Source organism: Meles meles, chromosome 13 (genome assembly GCF_922984935.1).
Source record: "Meles meles chromosome 13, mMelMel3.1 paternal haplotype, whole genome shotgun sequence".
Lineage (NCBI taxonomy): Eukaryota > Metazoa > Chordata > Mammalia > Carnivora > Mustelidae > Meles > Meles meles.
In genome coordinates, this window is record NC_060078.1 from 8,302,245 (window position 1) to 8,319,754 (window position 17,510).

General features: G+C 40.3%; 1 protein-coding gene across 4 annotated transcripts in view; it reads left to right on the plus strand.

The window, feature by feature from the left end:
- The window catches only part of MTR (5-methyltetrahydrofolate-homocysteine methyltransferase), a 100,560-nt gene that overhangs the window by 16,867 nt on the left and 66,183 nt on the right, over positions 1–17,510 (plus strand). For 3 of the 4 annotated variants that reach the window (XM_046027468.1, XM_046027469.1, XM_046027470.1), the window contains exons 9-12: positions 11,102–11,202; positions 12,334–12,395; positions 13,674–13,741; positions 16,320–16,399. In XM_046027468.1, the coding sequence (XP_045883424.1) occupies positions 11,102–11,202; positions 12,334–12,395; positions 13,674–13,741; positions 16,320–16,399 (311 nt within the window). Of the gene's footprint in view, positions 1–11,101; positions 11,203–12,333; positions 12,396–13,673; positions 13,742–16,319; positions 16,400–17,510 lie in introns of those variants that run through there. The other variant, XM_046027471.1, reaches the window with a different exon arrangement.

The window sequence follows — 17,510 nt, forward strand, 5'->3', positions numbered from 1 at the left end:
ACCCCATTCCTTCTAGAGCGACCTTTTGTCATGGCTCCAAAAATCACTCCTGCATATTTCTGCTGAGCCATCTGCATGGAATGTTGGATTTCTGGAAAGTACATTCTGACTTCCCTTTAGGGCATCAGAAGATCACTGCCTGAACGGGTCAGTTTGAGGGGCTGGGCAAGTGCTCCTACCCCTTGGATCAGGCACGTGGTTGGCTCTTTGCTGTAAATGTGCCCCTCACAGTTTAAGGCTGTGCTTGGCTCAGCAGTAGTTCTGCAGAGACAGTGTTTCCCTTCCTAGGACAGGGCTCTGCAAAGTGTTTTCAGTCCCTGCTTATGGAACAAACAGCAGCAGTCCAGCTTGGAATTAGGTAGGAATTTTAAAGCTCAGATTTTCATCTTTAAAATTAACCTGGCGGGCGCCTGGGTGCCTCAGTGGGTTAAAGCCTCTGCCTTCAGCTCAGGTCATGATCCCAGGGTCCTGGGATTGAGCCCCGCATCGGGCTCTCTGCTCAGCAGGGAGCCTGCTTCCCCCTCTTTCTGCCTGCCTCTCTGCCTACTTGTGATCTCTCTCTCTTTCTCTCTGCCAAATAAATAAAACCTTAAAAAAAAAAATAAAGTAAAATTAACCTGGCTTTGGGGTTCCTGGATGACTCATTTAAGCATCTGACTCTTAGTTTTGGCTCAAGTCATGGTCTCAAGGTCCTGGGATTGAGCCCTGAGTCGGGCTCCAAGCACAGCACAGAGTCTGCTTGAGATTCTCTCTCTCTTTTTCCTTCTGCATCTCCTGCTCATGCTTGCATGCTCTCTCTCTCTCTCACACACACACAAAAGAAGGTAAATCTTTAGAAATGAATTAACCTGGCTTTGACATTCTATTTTAAAATATCTCCCCATTTTTCTTATCAGAAATGTTTTGTGTTTTTCCCCCCTAAGATTTTATTTATTTATTTATTTGCTAGAGAGAGCAAGAGTACACGCAGGCTTCCCGCTGAGCAAGGAGCCCAATGTGGGACTTGATGCCACAACTCTGGGACAATGATGGGAGCTGAAGTCAGACGCTTAACTGACTGAGACACCTAGGTGGCCCTCTTAACAAAAATGTTTTAAATTACATACCATGAGTGAAATGGAACCTCCAAGAGTATATACTGCTTTTACAGTATATATTGTGCCTTTTCTGCACATGTAGTGATCTTCCTGCCTGGAAGCTGTGCCTGCCCTCCCACCCCCCAACACACACATTCACACACTTACACACACAGTCACACTGTGCTGGCTCCTTGTTAGCCTTTAAGAATCCTTTCCACAGTCCTTTCCAGGGAACTTTCCCTCTCTGACTAGCCCAGGTTGATGTTCTCAGAGTACTGTGTTTATTTTATTGTAGTCTTTGCTATAAGAGTAATATTAGGGGCACCTTGGTGGCTCAGTCCTTAAGCATCTGCCTTCAGCTCAGGTCGTGATCCCAGGGTCCTGGGATCGAGCCCCACATCGGGCTTCCTGCTTGGCAGGAAGCCTGCTTCTCCCTCTCCCACTCCCCCTGCTTGTGTTCGCTCTCTCGCTGTGTATCTCTCTCTCTGTCAAATAAATAAGTGAAATCTTTAAAAATAATAATAATTAATAGACATTTATTCAGAGTTTGCTGTTTTAAGTGCTGTGAGTGAGTTATTTCTTTTAATTCCAGCAACGACACCTTGAGGTGGGCCCTGTCCTGGTTTTAATGAGGAGGGAACAGAGATACTCAGAGGTTGTGACTTGCCCAAGGTCAAGTTAGTCAGGGATCTAGGGATAGGAGCCTGCTCACAGCTCCTGTGGGGCTGTACCACATTTTAAAAATTATTTGATTTTTTTTTCATCTTCTCTTTCTAATTTCATGACATGCCTTACAGTTGAGTTAGTGTGGTTGTGTGATTTCTTAAAAGCTGCTATTAATTTAGAGTGCATTCTTGTCCAGTTGACTGGGGCTGATAATTAAGAAGTTAACTGTATTGAACTGGACTGTGATTGACTCCTTAACAGCTTATGAGCTTTTCCAGAGCCATCTCTTCATCATCTCTATGTCTCTAGTGCTTAATAGAATCCTTGGCATGTCAGATGGCTGCAGTAAATGTTTAACAGGAAAACTGAAGATAGGAAAATGTAGGGGTCTCTAGTTTACTTTCAGATTTTTTGTCTTTCGTCAGATATTTAGACCATTCCTCCTTTCACTCTACTGCTCTCACCCCCTTTACTGAGTCTTAATTTGTGATCTGATTGGAACCCCTAGATGTGCAGATGAAACCCCTGCATCTCCCCAAGTGTCTTGTGGCTCTTCAGTCCCATGACTGTTCGCGGAGGACGTCCTTAGAGGATGTTCTTCCGGCCCCTGCCTCACCTGTGGGATCCAAGGATGATAATTTTGTGGAGTTTTAAAAATTTATACTTCTGTTCCTTAAGCAAACTTGCAGTGAATTCTAACTTTTGACCCACTCAGTGGTTCATTTTTTCTTTTTATTGTTATCCTATATTCTGTTTCTTCAACATTCATCTGTAGCCCATTCACAGGGAGAATATATCTGGTCTCCGATTTGTTAGAAATCTTACAGACCAAAGGGGCAGATAGGCAGATGGAAGGCAGCCCAGGAACTGGAGAATTGTATCAGGTCCTAATTATATTTTTCCAGGTTCAGAACTTTGAGGAGTGCCTATTGGTTTTCTTTCTAGTTTAGTACTGAGAGTCAAACTCAGTATAGAGGAGTCCTGTTAACAAATATATGATAATTAAAATATGTGTCTATGCGCATGTATGTGTGTATAAAAACAGGTAGTATACAGCAAAGTGAGTGTGTAAGAAACTATCGTTTACCGATTGTGATTCTTGCAAACTGTACATATGTTCACAAAGTACAGAGCCTTTGTAGTAGTAGTAGTATTATTGATTCATTGAGCTTTTTTTTTTATTATTAAATATTTTTATTTATTTGACAGAGAGAAATCACAGCTAGGCAGAGAGGCAGGCAGAGAGAGAGGAAGCAGGCTCCCCGCGAAACAGAGAGCCCGATGTGGGGCTCTATCCCAGGACCCTGGGATCATGACCTGAGCCGAAGGCAGAGGCTTTAACCCACTGAGCCACCCAGGCGCCCCGTGATTCATTGAGCTTTAATTGAAATCCTACTCTGTGCCCTGGAATACGGGCAAATGGGAAACAGTCCACACTAGGAGAAATACATAATTAAATTAAAATTTAAAATATCAACTGCTCTACGGAGGTGTGAACACAAATCTGGCCAGACAGACGGAGTAATGGTGTCCTTGCGATATTCAAGGCTGGCTTTGTCGAGAAGGTGACACTTGAACTGGTTTGTGAAGCATGAGTCAGAGTCCATTAGGCAGAAGCAGATGGATGTCTCAGAATGAGCAGCAGCAGGAGCAGGACAGCATTTTTCTGAAACATTTTCATATATCTGATGTCACTCTCACTTGACCCTCACTGCTGACCGGGCATTGTTTTCTCATGCTGCAGGTGAGGACCTGAAGCCCACCTCACTATTGGACCAGATGAGTTAGGATTAGAACGAAGTTTAGAAAAGTCTAGGATCCTTTCTAATGAGAATGTCGTGATTTTAAAAAATTTTAGTTTATTACCTGGTGTGCGTGTGGATGACAGTGCAAGATTAAAAAAAAAAAAAGAGTAAAAGCATTCTGAATGGAGACTGGTGCAACTGAACAGGTCTATTCAAGGTCTGTAACTTAGCTCTGCACAGGACCTGGGAATCTTTTTTTTTTTTTTGTTAGTGGAGGTATAACTGACTTAAACTACTATATTAGTTTCAGGTGTATAGCATAGTGGTTTGACACTTGTGTACGTTGCAAAATGATTGCCACGATAAATCTGGTTATCGCCTGTCACCCTACGAAGTTAACACAGTATTACTGACTGTGTTCCCCAAGCTGTATGTGACATCCCAGTGACTTACTGTTGTTTTTTTTTTTTTTAAGATTTTATTTATTTATTTGACATACGGAGATCACAAGTAGGCAGAGAGGCAGGCAGAGAGAGAGAGAGAGGAGGAAGCAGGCTCCGTGCAGAGCAGAGAGCTCGATGCGGGACTCGATCCCAGGACCCTGAGATCATGACCTGAGTCGAAGGCAGAGGCTTTAACCCACTGAGCCACCCAGGCGCCCCATACTTACTGTTTTGTGACTGAAGTTCCTGCTTCTTGATTTGCACGCATGTCACCTCCACCTTACACCCTTCCCCTGTGGCAACTGTCGTCTGTTCTTTATACCTGTGAGTGTGGGCTTCGTTTTGTTTGTTTTGTTTTTTAAATTCTGCGTGTAAGTCAAATCTTGTGGTCTTTGTCTTTCTCTGTCTTATTTCACTTAGCATCATACCCTCATTGGCTGTTGTAAGTAATGCTGCGGGGAACATAGGGATACATGTATCTTTTTTTTTTTAAACTAGTGTTTTTGTTTTCTTTGGGTAGATGCTGAGTAGTGGAACTGCTGGATCAGATGGTATTTCTGTCTTGAATTTTTTTTGGAACCTTCCTACTATTTCCTGTAGCAACTGCACCAGTTTGCATTCCTACCAACAGTGCACAAGGGCTCCCCTTTCTCCGCATCCTCACCAGCACTTGTTGTTTCTTGCCTTTTGCTGCCAGGGGATCTGACAAGGTGTCAGGTAATCTCTCATTGTGAGTCTGATTTTGATTTCCCTGATGAGGCGCGATGTTGAGCATCTTTCCATGGACTTGTTGGTTTTCTGTGTGTCTTCTTTGGAAAAATATCCATTCCGATCTTCTGTCCATTTCTTAATTGGATTTTTTGTTCTTAATATATTTGGAATATCAGCCCCTTTACCAGATAGATGATTTGCCTGTCATCTGTGTGCAGGGGCCCTGCTGATCTTCTCTGTACCACTCTCGCTGAAGCGAGCCCCTGGTGCATGATTTACAGATACCTTTTCCCATTCTGCAGGCTGCCTTTTAGTTTTGCTGATTGTTTTCTTTAGTGTGCAGAAGCTTTTCAGCTTGATGTGGTCTTAGTTGTTTATTTTCATTTTTGTTTCCCTTGTCTTTGGAATCAGATCCCCCCCCAAAACGTTACTGAGATGGATATCAGGGAGCTTGCCGCTTATGCTTTCTCTCGGGAGTTCTGTGGTTTCTGTTCTTACATTTAAGTCTTTAATCCATTTTGAGTTTGTTTTTGGTCTGGTGCAAGAGAGGGATCCAGTTTCACTCTTTTCACATGTGGCTCTCCAGTTTTCCCAACACCATTTATTGAAGAGACTGTTCTTTCCCCAGTGCATATTCTTGCCTGTCTTGTTGTAAATTATTGATGCATATGCGTGGGTTGATTTCTGGCCTTTCTTTTCTTCTGCTGATCTGTGTGTCTGTCTTTAGGCCCATACCATACTATTTTGATGACTTACAGCTTGGTAGTATGGTCTGAAATCCAGGCATGTTGTATCTCCAGGTTTCTTTTTTCCCCCTCAAGATTGTTTTGGCTTTGAGTGTCTTTTGTGGTTCCATATAAATTTCATTTTATTTTTAAAAGATTTTATTTACTTATTTGACAGACAGAAATCACAAGTAGGCAGAGAGGCAGGCAGAGAGAGAGGAGGAACCAGGCTCCCCGCTGAGCAGAGAGCCCAATGCAGGACTCGATCCCAGGACCCTGGGATCATGACCTGAGCCAAAGGCTCACCCACTTTAACCCACTTTAAACCCACTTTAAAGCCACCAGGCTTTAACCCACTGAGCCACCCAGGCGCCCATGTTCCATATAAATTTTAGAATTATTTTTTCTAGTTCTATGAAAAGTGGATATTGGAATTTTGATACAGATTGCCCTGTAGATTGCTGTGGAATCTGTACATTGCTTTGGATACCATGGACATTTTCACAGTATTCTTTTATTCCACGAGCATGGATACCTTCTGTTTCTTTGTGTCATCATGAGTTTTTTTCATCAGTGTCTTATAGTTTCAGTGTACAGGGTTTCACCTCTTGGTTAAATTTATTCCTAGGTATTTTATTCTTTTTGATGCAATAGTGTGGGATTGTTTTCTTAATTTTTCTTTCTCATGGTTTGCTATTAGTGTATAGAAATGCAATGGATTTCTTTTTTGTATGTGACTTTTGTGTCCTGCAACTTTACTGAATTCATGTATTAGTTCTAGAAATTATTTTTTTTAGTGGAAACCTTTAGGGTTTTCTGTATATTGTATGATACCATCTACAAATAGTGTGTTTTACTTCTTTCCAATTAGAATGCCTTTTATTTCGTTTTGCCTAGTTTCCGCAGCTAGAACTTCAGATACCATGTTGAATAAAAGTGGGGGAGTGGGCATCCTTGTCTTTTCCTGGTCTTAGAAGAAAAGCTTTAGTTTTTCACCATTGAATGTGATATTAGCTGTAGGTTTGCCATATATGGTTTTTATAATCTTGAGGTATGTTCCCTCTATACCCTCTTTGTTGAGAGTTAACATAAGTAGATGTTGAATTCTGGCAGATGCTTTTTCTACATCTTTTGAGACGATTGTTTGAGTTTCACGTTTCATTCTGTTCACACAGTATATTACACTGGCCGACTTGCAGCTGTTGGACCGTCCTTGCATCCCTGGAATAATCCCACTTGATCACGGTGTATGATTCTTTTAATGTTGTCGAGTTTGGTTTGCTAATATTTTGTTGAGGATTTTTGCATCTGTGTTCAGGGATATTGGCCTGTAATTTTCTTTTTTGGGGCTATCCTTGTCTGGTTTTGGTATCAGGGTAGTATTGACCTCTTAAGGAGGTTTGGAAGCGTTCCTCCTCACCAGTATTTTGAAAGGGTTTGAGAAGGGTAGGTATTAACATTTTCTTTGAATGTTTTGGTAGAATTCATGAGTGAAGGCTTCTGTCCTGGACTTTTGTTTTTGGTGAGATTTTTGATTACTGTTTCAGTCTCCTTACTAGTAATTGGTCTATGAGATTTTCTGTTTCTTGGTGATTCAGTCTTGGAAGGTTGTAAGTTTCTGGGAATTTCTCCATTTCTTGTAGGTTCAGTTTGTTGGCATATAATTGTTTGTAATAGTCTCTTATGATTTTTGTATTTCTGTGGCATCAGTTGTAACTTCTCTGCTTTCATTTCTCATTTTATTTATTTGAGCCTTCTCCTTTTTTCTTAATGAGTTTAGCTGAAGGTTTGTCAATTTCATTTCTCTTCTCAAAGAACCAGCTCTTAGTTTCATTGACCTTTTCTATTTCTTTTTAGTCTCTATTTTCATTTTTTAATTTTATTTTTTAAAAGATTTATTTATTTTAGAGAGAGAAAGAGCGCACACAAGCAGGGGGAGGGGCAGAGGGAGAGGAAGAGAGAGAGGCCAACTTTGACTCCCTGCTGAATGCAGAACCTGGTGATGTGGGGCTTGATCTCAGCACGGTGAGATCATGACCTGAGCCAAAAGCAAGATTTGGCTTCTTAACCCACTAAGCCACCCAGGTGCCCTGTCTATTTCATTTATTTTTACTCCGAACTTTATTATTCCCTTCCTTCTGCTATCTTTGGGCTTCATTTATTCTTATTCTAGTTCCTCTGGTGTAAAGTTAAATGTTCTTTTATTTCTCTTGTTTCTTGAGGTTGACCTCTGCTACTCTGAACTTTCAGAGAGTCACTTGGGCTGTCTCCCACAGATTTTGGTGTGTCGTATTAATGTTTTCACATGTCTCTAGGTATTTTAAAATTTCTTCTTTGATTTCTTCTGTGACTCAGTAGTTGTTCAGTAACCTGTTTCATCTCTTCATATTTGTAGTTTTACTAGTTTTCTTCCTATAATTAATTTCTAGTTTTATACTGTTATGGTTGGAAAAGATGCTTGGTTTGATTTCAGTCATCTTTAATTTTTTGAGACTTCTTTTGCGGCCTCATGTGTTATAGGGAATGCTTGTGTACACTTGAGAAGAACATGTGTTCTGCTGCTTTTGGATGGAAAGTTCTGTTTGTATAGGTTAAGTCCATTGGCCTAATGCGTCCTATTAAGGCCAGTGTTCCTTATTGATTTTCTATCTGGATGATCACCATTGACGGAAGTGGTGTGCTAAAGTCCCCTGTTGTCCTGTTGCTGTCAATTTCTCCCTTTAGGTCTGTTAATAATTGTTTTATATGTTTTTTGCTCCACGTTAGGTGCATATAGATTTATTGTTGAATTTTAAGAAATTTTTATGGTTTGGTTTTCATTTCCTTATCAAATATGTGTTTTGCAAATATTTTCTCCCAATCTGTGACTTGTCTTCCCAAGCTTTTAACAGTATGTGTCTTTCATTGAGCTGAAGTTATTGATTTTAATGAAGTCCAGCTTATCAGTTTTTTCTTTCATTGATCCTGCTTTCAATGTTTTGTCCATAAATTCATTGCCAAACTCTTGGCCTCCTAAGTCTTCTCCTGTGTTGTCTTTTTTTCTTCCAAGTTTTTCTTTAAATTCCAGTTAGTTTAGTATAATATTAAATGTTTCAGGCTATGTTATCATTTTATTTATCTTTATATCTTTAATAGTTTTGCAGCTTATATTTAGTTCTGTGATCCATTTTGAGTTAATTTTTGTGAAAGGTGTAAGGTCTGTGTCTCACTGAATTTTTTAAAATGTGAATGTCCATTTGTTGCAGTTTGCTGAAAAGGAGGTCCTTTGTCTGTTGGCTTGCCTTTGCTCCTTTGTCAAAGATCAGTTGACTATATTTGTGTGTTTCTTTTTTGACTCTCTGCTTCATTCCATTGATCTGTTTGTCTCTTCTTTCACCGATATCATTGATAACTTTAGCTTTTAGTGTCAGTCCTTCAACTTTGTTCTTTTCCTTCAGTATTGGATTAGGTACTCTGGGTTGTTTGCCTGTCCATATACACACTAGAATCTGTTTGTTGATAGCTACAAAATAACTGGCTAGAAGTTTCATTGGGTATGTGTGAATGAATATATATGTGTGTGTGTGTATGTATATATACATACATACACACACACACACACATATTTTCATGGAATATATATTGATGAATTCATGGAACGTATATATTCCATGAATAGGAAGACTCAATATTATTAAGCTGGCATCTTAATAATGCTGAGTCTTGGGGTGCCTGGGTGACTCAGTGGGTTAAGCCTCTGCCTTGGGCTCAGGTCATGATCCCTGGGTCCTGGGATTGAGCCCTGCATCGGGCTCTCTGCTCATCAGGGAGCCTGCTTCCTCCTCTCTATCTCTCTCTCTCTCTCTCTCTCTGCCTACTTGTGATCCCTGTCTGTCAAATAAATAAATAAAATCTTAAAAAAAAAAAAGAATTTCCTTAAAAAAAAATAATACTGAGTCTTCCTATTCATGGCCATGGAATATCTATTAACCTATTTAAATTTGCTTTGATTTCTTTCTTCAGAGTTTTGTTGTTTCATAGTATTCTTCAGTTAGATCATGTACATATTTTGTTAGAATTCTACCCCACTATTTCATTTGTTTTGATGCCAGTGTAAATGGTATCATGTTTTTAATTTCTAATTTCAGTAGCTAATGTTTGGGATAGAGGTAAACAATTGACTTTTGTATATTAACTTTGTCTTTTGCAACCTTGCTATCAGTGCTTATTGGTTCCAAGAATTTTTTAGTTGATTCTTTGGGATTTTCTACCTCTTACCTGTGAACAAAGATGGTTTTATATCTTCCTTTCCGGTCTGTGTACCTTGTATTTTCCTTCTCTTCTTGCATTAGCCAGGACTTTCAGTATGATGTCCATTAGGAGCTGAAAAGGGACATCCTGTGTTTTGTTCCCTGTCTTGGGGGAATGTATCTAGTTTTACATCATTAAGTTATCATGTCAGCTCTAGGTTTTCTATAGATATTCTTTTTTTTTTTTTAAGATTTTATTTATTTATTTGACAGACGGAGGTCACAGAGAAGCAGGCAGAGAGAGAGGAGGAAGCAGGCTCCCCGCTGAGCAGAGAGCCTGATGTGGGGCTCGATCCCAGGACCCTGGGATCATGACCTGAGCTGAAGGCAGAGGCTTTAACCACTGAGCCACCCAGGTGCCCCTGTAGATATTCTTTATCAATTTGAGGAATTTCTCCTCTATTCCTAGTTTGCTGAGAGTTTTTAATCATGAGTGGGTATTGTGTATTTGTTAAATAAACTTTTTATTTTGGGATAATTTCGGGTTTACAGAAAAGTTGCAAAGATAGTAGAGAGAATTTCCATATACTCTTCATCTAGTTTTCCCTAATGTTAGCATCTTTACATCTTATGTAACTATGGTCCTTTTGTCAAAAATAAGAATAGTAATATTATTAACTAAATGCCAGACTTTATTCACATTTCAAATATTTCCACAATTGCTGTTTTTTCTGCCTCAGGATCTAATCTAGTGTACCATATTGCACTTAGGAATCATAGTAAAAGAAAAAAATTGAAATATGAAAAACTAAAAGATCACATAGCCTAGTAGCTTCCTAGTTACTGAATTCTCGCAGGGCCCCCCGTGAGAGTCGTATTGGAGGGGTTTCAGACCCTCCACTCTGAAAAGTTCTATTAGAGCAGCTCTGCTTGGATCTGTTTGATTTGAGTCCATAATAAGTTTCATTTGCAAAATGAAACTTGGCTTTATAGATATACCAGCTTAATTTATAAGAGGACAAATTGTAAGTCCAAGGTCACCTTGCAAGTCAGCTACAGAGCAAGGACTACTCAGTCTTGGTCTTCTGGCCTCCCAGAGTGGCTTCCAGGTATCCTCACGGTGTCTTCTCTTCTATATCCCTGATTTTCCTTTTTCCTTCTCTTTAAGTATTGCTTTCAGATCAGATGTCTGTTAGCACTGGTAGTTGGCTGGCATTTCTGTTTTCAGTACACCAGTATCAAACTGTGATCTTCTTCAAGGAGAAGGCATGGTCCTTAGCTGTAAGATCATCTGACATTGGAGACATGGACAGAAACATTCAGCGCTTCAGGGAACTTCAGTGAAATGGCATTGACTATATCCTAATAAAGGTGCTAAGGCTAAAGGAGAGATTTATTATCTGCTTGTTTTTAAAATAGGCCTTTCTTTATTGTAATGTTTGATAGACATAAATACCTTGTATACGAGATGATGTTCCTGATACCTTCTTATTGTTTTTACAGCATTGGATTAAACTGTGCTCTGGGTGCAGCTGAAATGAGACCTTTTATTGAAACAATCGGGAAATGCACAACAGCCTATGTCCTCTGTTATCCCAATGCAGGTGTGTATTTCTAGGGAGTTGCATGTGGGGAGTTCCAAATATACAGGCCGGGGGTGGGGAGGGTTAAAAGAGTTTGGCTGAAAGAGTTAGCTTTGCAGATCTTGGTACATAGTTGAAATTCAGTGGCCATTTTGTAAATGAAGAGTATTTGGGTCTAGACCACTGCTTGCCTCTAGACTTGGAGGAACAATGTAACTCACCCTGAAAGCTGCAGGATTGGACAGAACTTTGGGGGATGAAGCCCAGTTACAGAGCCTTGCTTTGGGTGACAATGCTGGCCATGTGAACAGAGCCAAAGGGATGAGTGCCAAGAAGGGGAGGGGGGACTCTCCTCTCTGTTCTGCCATGTTAACAACCAGTGTGTCAGCTTTTTCCTCCCTGGAAGTTAGCACTTGTAGCTTTCTGTATACAGGTACAGATGCAGGCGTTTATGGCCAGTTCTGAAACTACCCCATTAGAAACTAGTAACCCATTCTGGATTAACCAGATTTCCTGGTCAATGTTTTTGAGCATTTGCTTAAGCTACTTTGGGCAGACAGTCCTTTTCCAGCTTTCTTTCTCCAAATCAGTGTATCTTAATGCTCACCAAATTTTATTTCCCAGAAGGCGTAAGATAACTGGAAGGAGTTAATAAATAAAATAGGAAATTGGTTAATTCAATGCTAAAATTTTACTTGGCAATATTTATTTGAAAATTGGAACTTGGGAAAATTTGAGAACTTATGTTCTATGTTTTTTATTCATATTGCCAGGTGCTTATTAGTTCAAAGGATATGGAGTAGTCCCCCAACCTCTACCCCCAAGCAGGTAGCTGACAAGATTGAGTTTCCTCCGGGGGAAGGGGATGGAGTTGGAGAAATTCTGTCCCATATAGTAGTAACTCTTTTCTTTCAAATGGAAGAGAAACAGCCTATGTTTATTTGATCCTTTGTGATTTTTGGGGGGGTGGGGGAGAGGTGTGGTATCTCTGCATTTACTATGTTCAGTATTAAGAACTACGACTTGTTTTTTGCAAGTAATCACCATTTAATTATAAATAAAAAGTTTCCTAACTTTTACACCTACAGCCTCACGGTCACTAGCTTGTTTGTTAAGATGGTTTTCAGTAATGCTTGAAATATGCTTTCTTAGGTCTTCCCAACACGTTTGGTGACTACGACGAAACTCCGGATATGATGGCCACACAACTAAAGGTTAAGGATGGTCTTTCATTTGGTTTTTTAAGAGATAGAGAAATGGAATCTTAGATTTAGAATATTTAGAAGTAGAATTTTCTCCTAAAGAAATCCCTGTGTATATATAACAAAAGCTTAACCACTCCTAATTACTGTGGTAGAGGCAGAGGGAGGGGCTTGCTGTCCGCATCTTTCTCCCCATCTGGCCCTGGTGGCTGTTGGAAAATCCCAGTCAGGCCTGACAGCAGACTAATAGAAACTCGGCTATCTTCTGCAGTCCTCTCAAGTGGGGGCCCCATCCCCCACTCTACCCCAACCAAACTGCTGGGTGGAGTAGATGTCCTTACTCCCTGTGGTTGCCCACACACCTCCCACCTTTGAATCCCAGGTTGCGGGACCATGGTGCCCACTAACACCTGGGTCTTTTCCTCATTCCTTGAACTTGGAGCTTCTCACTCAGTAACATTCTCTCCTAAATGATTTCTGACTCCTCTCTTGTGGTTTCAGTTCCTTATGTAGTAGACGATCTTTCCAATACTCCTGACTTCCCCATTTCTTGACTTCCTGCCTCAGTTACTGTCTTTTGCTAGCTAGCATAAGGTTAAACTCTAGACCCCCAGTGGCCCATATTTAGTCTACCATGTGGTTATTGAAGAACTTGAAATGTGACTGAGGAAATGAATTTTTGGTTCTTTATTTTTTAAAAAAGATTTTATGTATTTATTTGAGAGAGAGATCAGAGCACAGGTGGGGATAGGGGAGGGTCAGAAGCAGAGGAGGGAGAGGGAGTCACAGACTCCCTGCCAGGGTGCTTGATGATGATGTGAGACTTGAACCCAGGGCCCTGGGAGCATGACCTGAGCCAAAGGCAGACACTTTTAACTGACTGAGATACCCAGGCGACCCTGAATATTTTTTTCTTTAGTTCTTTAAAATTTAATTTAAATGTAACAAATGATGCTCACTTTGTTACTTGATACGTTATCCAGCTCACATTCATTCAGCTCAGCATATGGGTAAAAGAAAAAAATCTTTATTATGAGCAAGTAGGCAAATAATTATGTAATTGTACTTCGAAATGGTGTGAAGGATTTCATAGCATCTGAACTATTTTCTGCATTTAAACTGATATCCGGGGCATGTGAAAGCTTTATATTTTGTATTAAGTATGTTTAACTCTCTCTTTATAACAACAAATTTGTTATTGAGGAAGTGTCATCTCCTTCTGCTGAATTGGTAGAGGCAAGTTTAGAATTCAGACGGATTCCATGAAACTTTCTCTTTTCTGAAATGCAGGACTTTGCTACGGACGGCTTGGTCAATATAGTGGGTGGTTGCTGTGGTACGACCCCAGATCATATCAGGTAAGAATGGCTTCTAAACACTGGGTCTTGGGACACTTGGGTGGCTCAGTGGGTTAAAGCCTCTGCCTTCGGGATCAAGCCCCGCATCCTGCTCTCTGCTCAGCAGGGAGCCTGCTTCCTCCTCTCTCTCTCTGCCTGCCTCTCTGCCTACCTGTGATCTCTGTCTGTCAAATAAATAAAATCTTTAAAAAACAAACAAACAAACAAAACACTGGGTCTTTTGTTATGGGATGAATTGTGTGCTCCACCCCCTCACCATTCATGTGTTGAATTTCCCTCTGCACAGTTCCTTTGAATGTGATTGTATTTGGAGATTGGATGTCTAAAGAGATAATCAAGGTTAAGTGAGATCCTATGGGTGGATCCTAATCCGGTACATGTGGTATCTTTGTGAGGTGAGATGAGGGCACAGACACAGAGGAAGGGACCCAGTGGGGACAGAGTGAACGTGCAGGGTGGAGAGGGCTGTCTCTGACCAGAGATGCCTGAGGGGAGACCAGCCCTGGCCTCACTGCGTCTCAGACTTCTAGCTTCCAGAAACTTGAGAAACGGTTGCTGTTTAAGCTGCTCGGCCAGGGGTATTTTATTTTGGCAGCCCTGGCAAACTGAGATCTTTATATTGTGAAAAATTCCAAAAATCAAAATCAGATAAGAAAATGACTCTCCATGTGCTTATCACAGAGTTTCCATAATTTTAAAGATTTTGGTATTCTTGTCTATTTTCCAACTTTTTCCTCTTAGAAAATTGTAAAGCAAATTCCAGGTGTCATGACATTCTCTCCTTAAATACCTAACTAATATTCAGAAAATTAGGAAGGGATGGTTCGTGTTTCTTGTGGGAAAATACATGCCTCCATTAGTTGTTTCATGGAAGGAGAAGACAGTAAGACAACCAGGCACCTGAGGTCAAGAGACGTCACACTGTCATTGCTTATCCCACGATGTGAGTGAATGTGTGAAGCACAGGGGTGTGGAAGAAGAGCCTGGCCAAGTATGTCTTGCCATTTTGTGGCTTATAAGAGAGTTGCAGTCCAGTGGCATAGAATTTAGTTTGGGCTATTTATAATTTGTTTTTTCTCTACCATGACTGATGATCCTGTTTTGAGCCAGTCATCTCACTGTTCTTTTTTTTTTTTTTTTTTTTAAGATTTTTATTTATTTATTGGACAGAGAGAGATCACAAGTAGGCAGAGAGAGTGAGAGGGAAGCAGGCTCCCTGCCGAGCAGAGAGCCCGATGCGGGACTGGATCCCAGGACCCTGAGATCATGACCTGAGCCGAAGGCAGCGGCTTAAACCACTGAGCCACCCAGGCACCCTCATCTCACTGTTCTGAGTCTCTTTTCATGTGCGCGGTGTGTCCGCCATCCTGAATTTCCTAACATTCCACTGCTTTTGTTGGCTTCTATGATAGACTCTGTGAAGAGCCTGTGGAATTTTTTTTTTTAAGATTTTATTTATTTATTTGACAGAGATCTCAAGTAGGCAGAGAGGCAGGCAGAGAGAGAGGAGGGGAAGCAGGTTCCCTGCTGAGCAGAGAGCCCGATGTGGGGCTGGATCCCCTGAGACCATGACGTAGGCCGAAGGCAGAGGCTTTAACCCACTAAGCCACCCAGGCGCCCCAGAGTGGAATTTTTAAAATCTCTTAAGTAATACCTAAAAGCCATCAGTAGTTGAAAGTGGTTCTCTTTTTGTTTTTAAGTCTTTGGATTTCTTTTTGTTTTTAAAGTTATCTTCTCCTTTTTAAAAAGAGCTGTTTTAAAAATAATTGTGTGTATGTGTCTGTGTATCGACATCAGATATATATGTTTGTCTGTGTGTGTCTCTGGCTGCCTGTCTTGTGTGTGTGTGTGTCTGTGTTTCTGTGTGTGTGTGTGTGTGTGTTCTCTTACTTTGGTGCCTGCTTGCCAATCTAGGGGCAGCAAAGCAAGGAGTTCATACTAGCCCTAATAAGTTCAGTGGAGTAGCCAGATTTTTCCAGGTTGATCAAAGACATAATTTACCAGAGCCAATAAGGTTGAAAAGTAGATGCATAACCAAAGCAAATTTTTAAGAGTCATCATCTTGGCGTTTTAGTGATTTATTCCTATGGACCCTCTCTCCTCTGTGCTTTCTGTGCTCAGTGGGGAAAAGTGACCTAAAACACAGGCCTCCACTCCTGGCATCTCCTCCTGTACGTCCCTCATTCTCAACGATGAAGCCTTTGTTTCTTTTAAACTACTAAGAAGCAGGCACATATTTCATGGAGTAAAGGGCTTCTCTGGGCTTGGGAAAGAAATGAGATTTGCCATTTGCGTTTGCATAAACCATAGCACATCTCGGTTTCTATCCCCGAGGGCAAAAACTGGTGCAGTCAGTCCACAGCAGACTGGGAAAATACAGAAAAGTTAAAGTTGACACATTGATTTTCTGCATTGCTGAGAAAACTAAAAGGCATAACTGTTGCTGCACATTTGGAATTAGGTATATAATTATGTGCATAATTATGTTAAATAGACTTAATTTCATAGCTGGGAATTAGTTTAATTAAATTTATTTTATTCTGAATTAATGGATTTAGTGTTTTCTCTTTTAACTCAGGGAGATTGCTAAAGCTGTGAAGAACTGTAAGCCTAGAGTTCCACCTGCCGCTGTTTTTGAAGAGCATATGTTACTATCTGGTAAGTGGTAAAGACATGATTTTTATCATTTCAGAAACCATTTGTGGGTTAATTTCACATGTTTATTCTCCATTTGTGGGTTAATTTCACATGTTTATTCCAAGTGGTAGTGATGTGTGTGCCAAACAACTTGTTTCATAGGTCAAAGAAGCGTACATATTTTTTCTTGCATTTAAATGAATTCTGGTGACAAGCAGGGGTGGAAAATAGGCAGAAGGCACAGGTGGTTTGCCCAAGGTGGGGCCCTTGCATAGATTTTGAACATGGCCCTGGCTCTATGGGCATGGCTTTGAAAACAAACTCTCAGCCACGGGCTAAGTGTTTTAATTGTCAGACTTGCTATTAGTTACTGAAAATCCTAAACTGTCAAGGCCAGTGGTTTGTCATGACAGCAGCCTCTTCATAGAAAATTGTGGTAGTTTCAACAACATTATTGTCGCGATCCCAGAGTCACCAAAGAGGGGTGTGTATTGACAATTCTGTGTGGTGCTGCTCAGCAGTCTCATAAGGTGGGCACCCTCCCTTTTTGAGGATGAGTTTCGATGTTCAAATAAGGAACATTAATAAAAGATTTATCATGCCAGCTTTTTTTATTTTTAGAGAACAAATTTATTTTGATATTTCTGACAGTATCAGGAACTATGAAAAATAAGCTAAATATTTGGCCGTACCAAAAGCAAAATACAAGTAAAAACAACATTTAGAAATCATGTGTGACCTTACACAAACATGTTTCAAGATAATAAGTTTACTCCACAATACTGGAGACTTTTAATTGATGCAACTTAAAAAAAAAAAAATTAAAAGGAAAAAATGAAACCACTCACTTCCCACCCTGTAATCTTGTCATTTATAAAACAACATGCTCAGATGTCAGCAACAGTAAAGTTGGGAAACCTCTCACCTATCAATGAAGGAATTCAGATTCCAACAGAAGACCGTGCTTTACAGTTTGTCGCATTCAGGTCTTACCAAATGCAAACAAATACAATAAGATTAACTTTAAATGTTATCTTTTCACCATAATACTTCAATGGTGTATTCTTAGGTAGTATTTCCAAGGAAAACAGTAAAATACATGTATGTATATAAACAGATTCTTAACTGTACA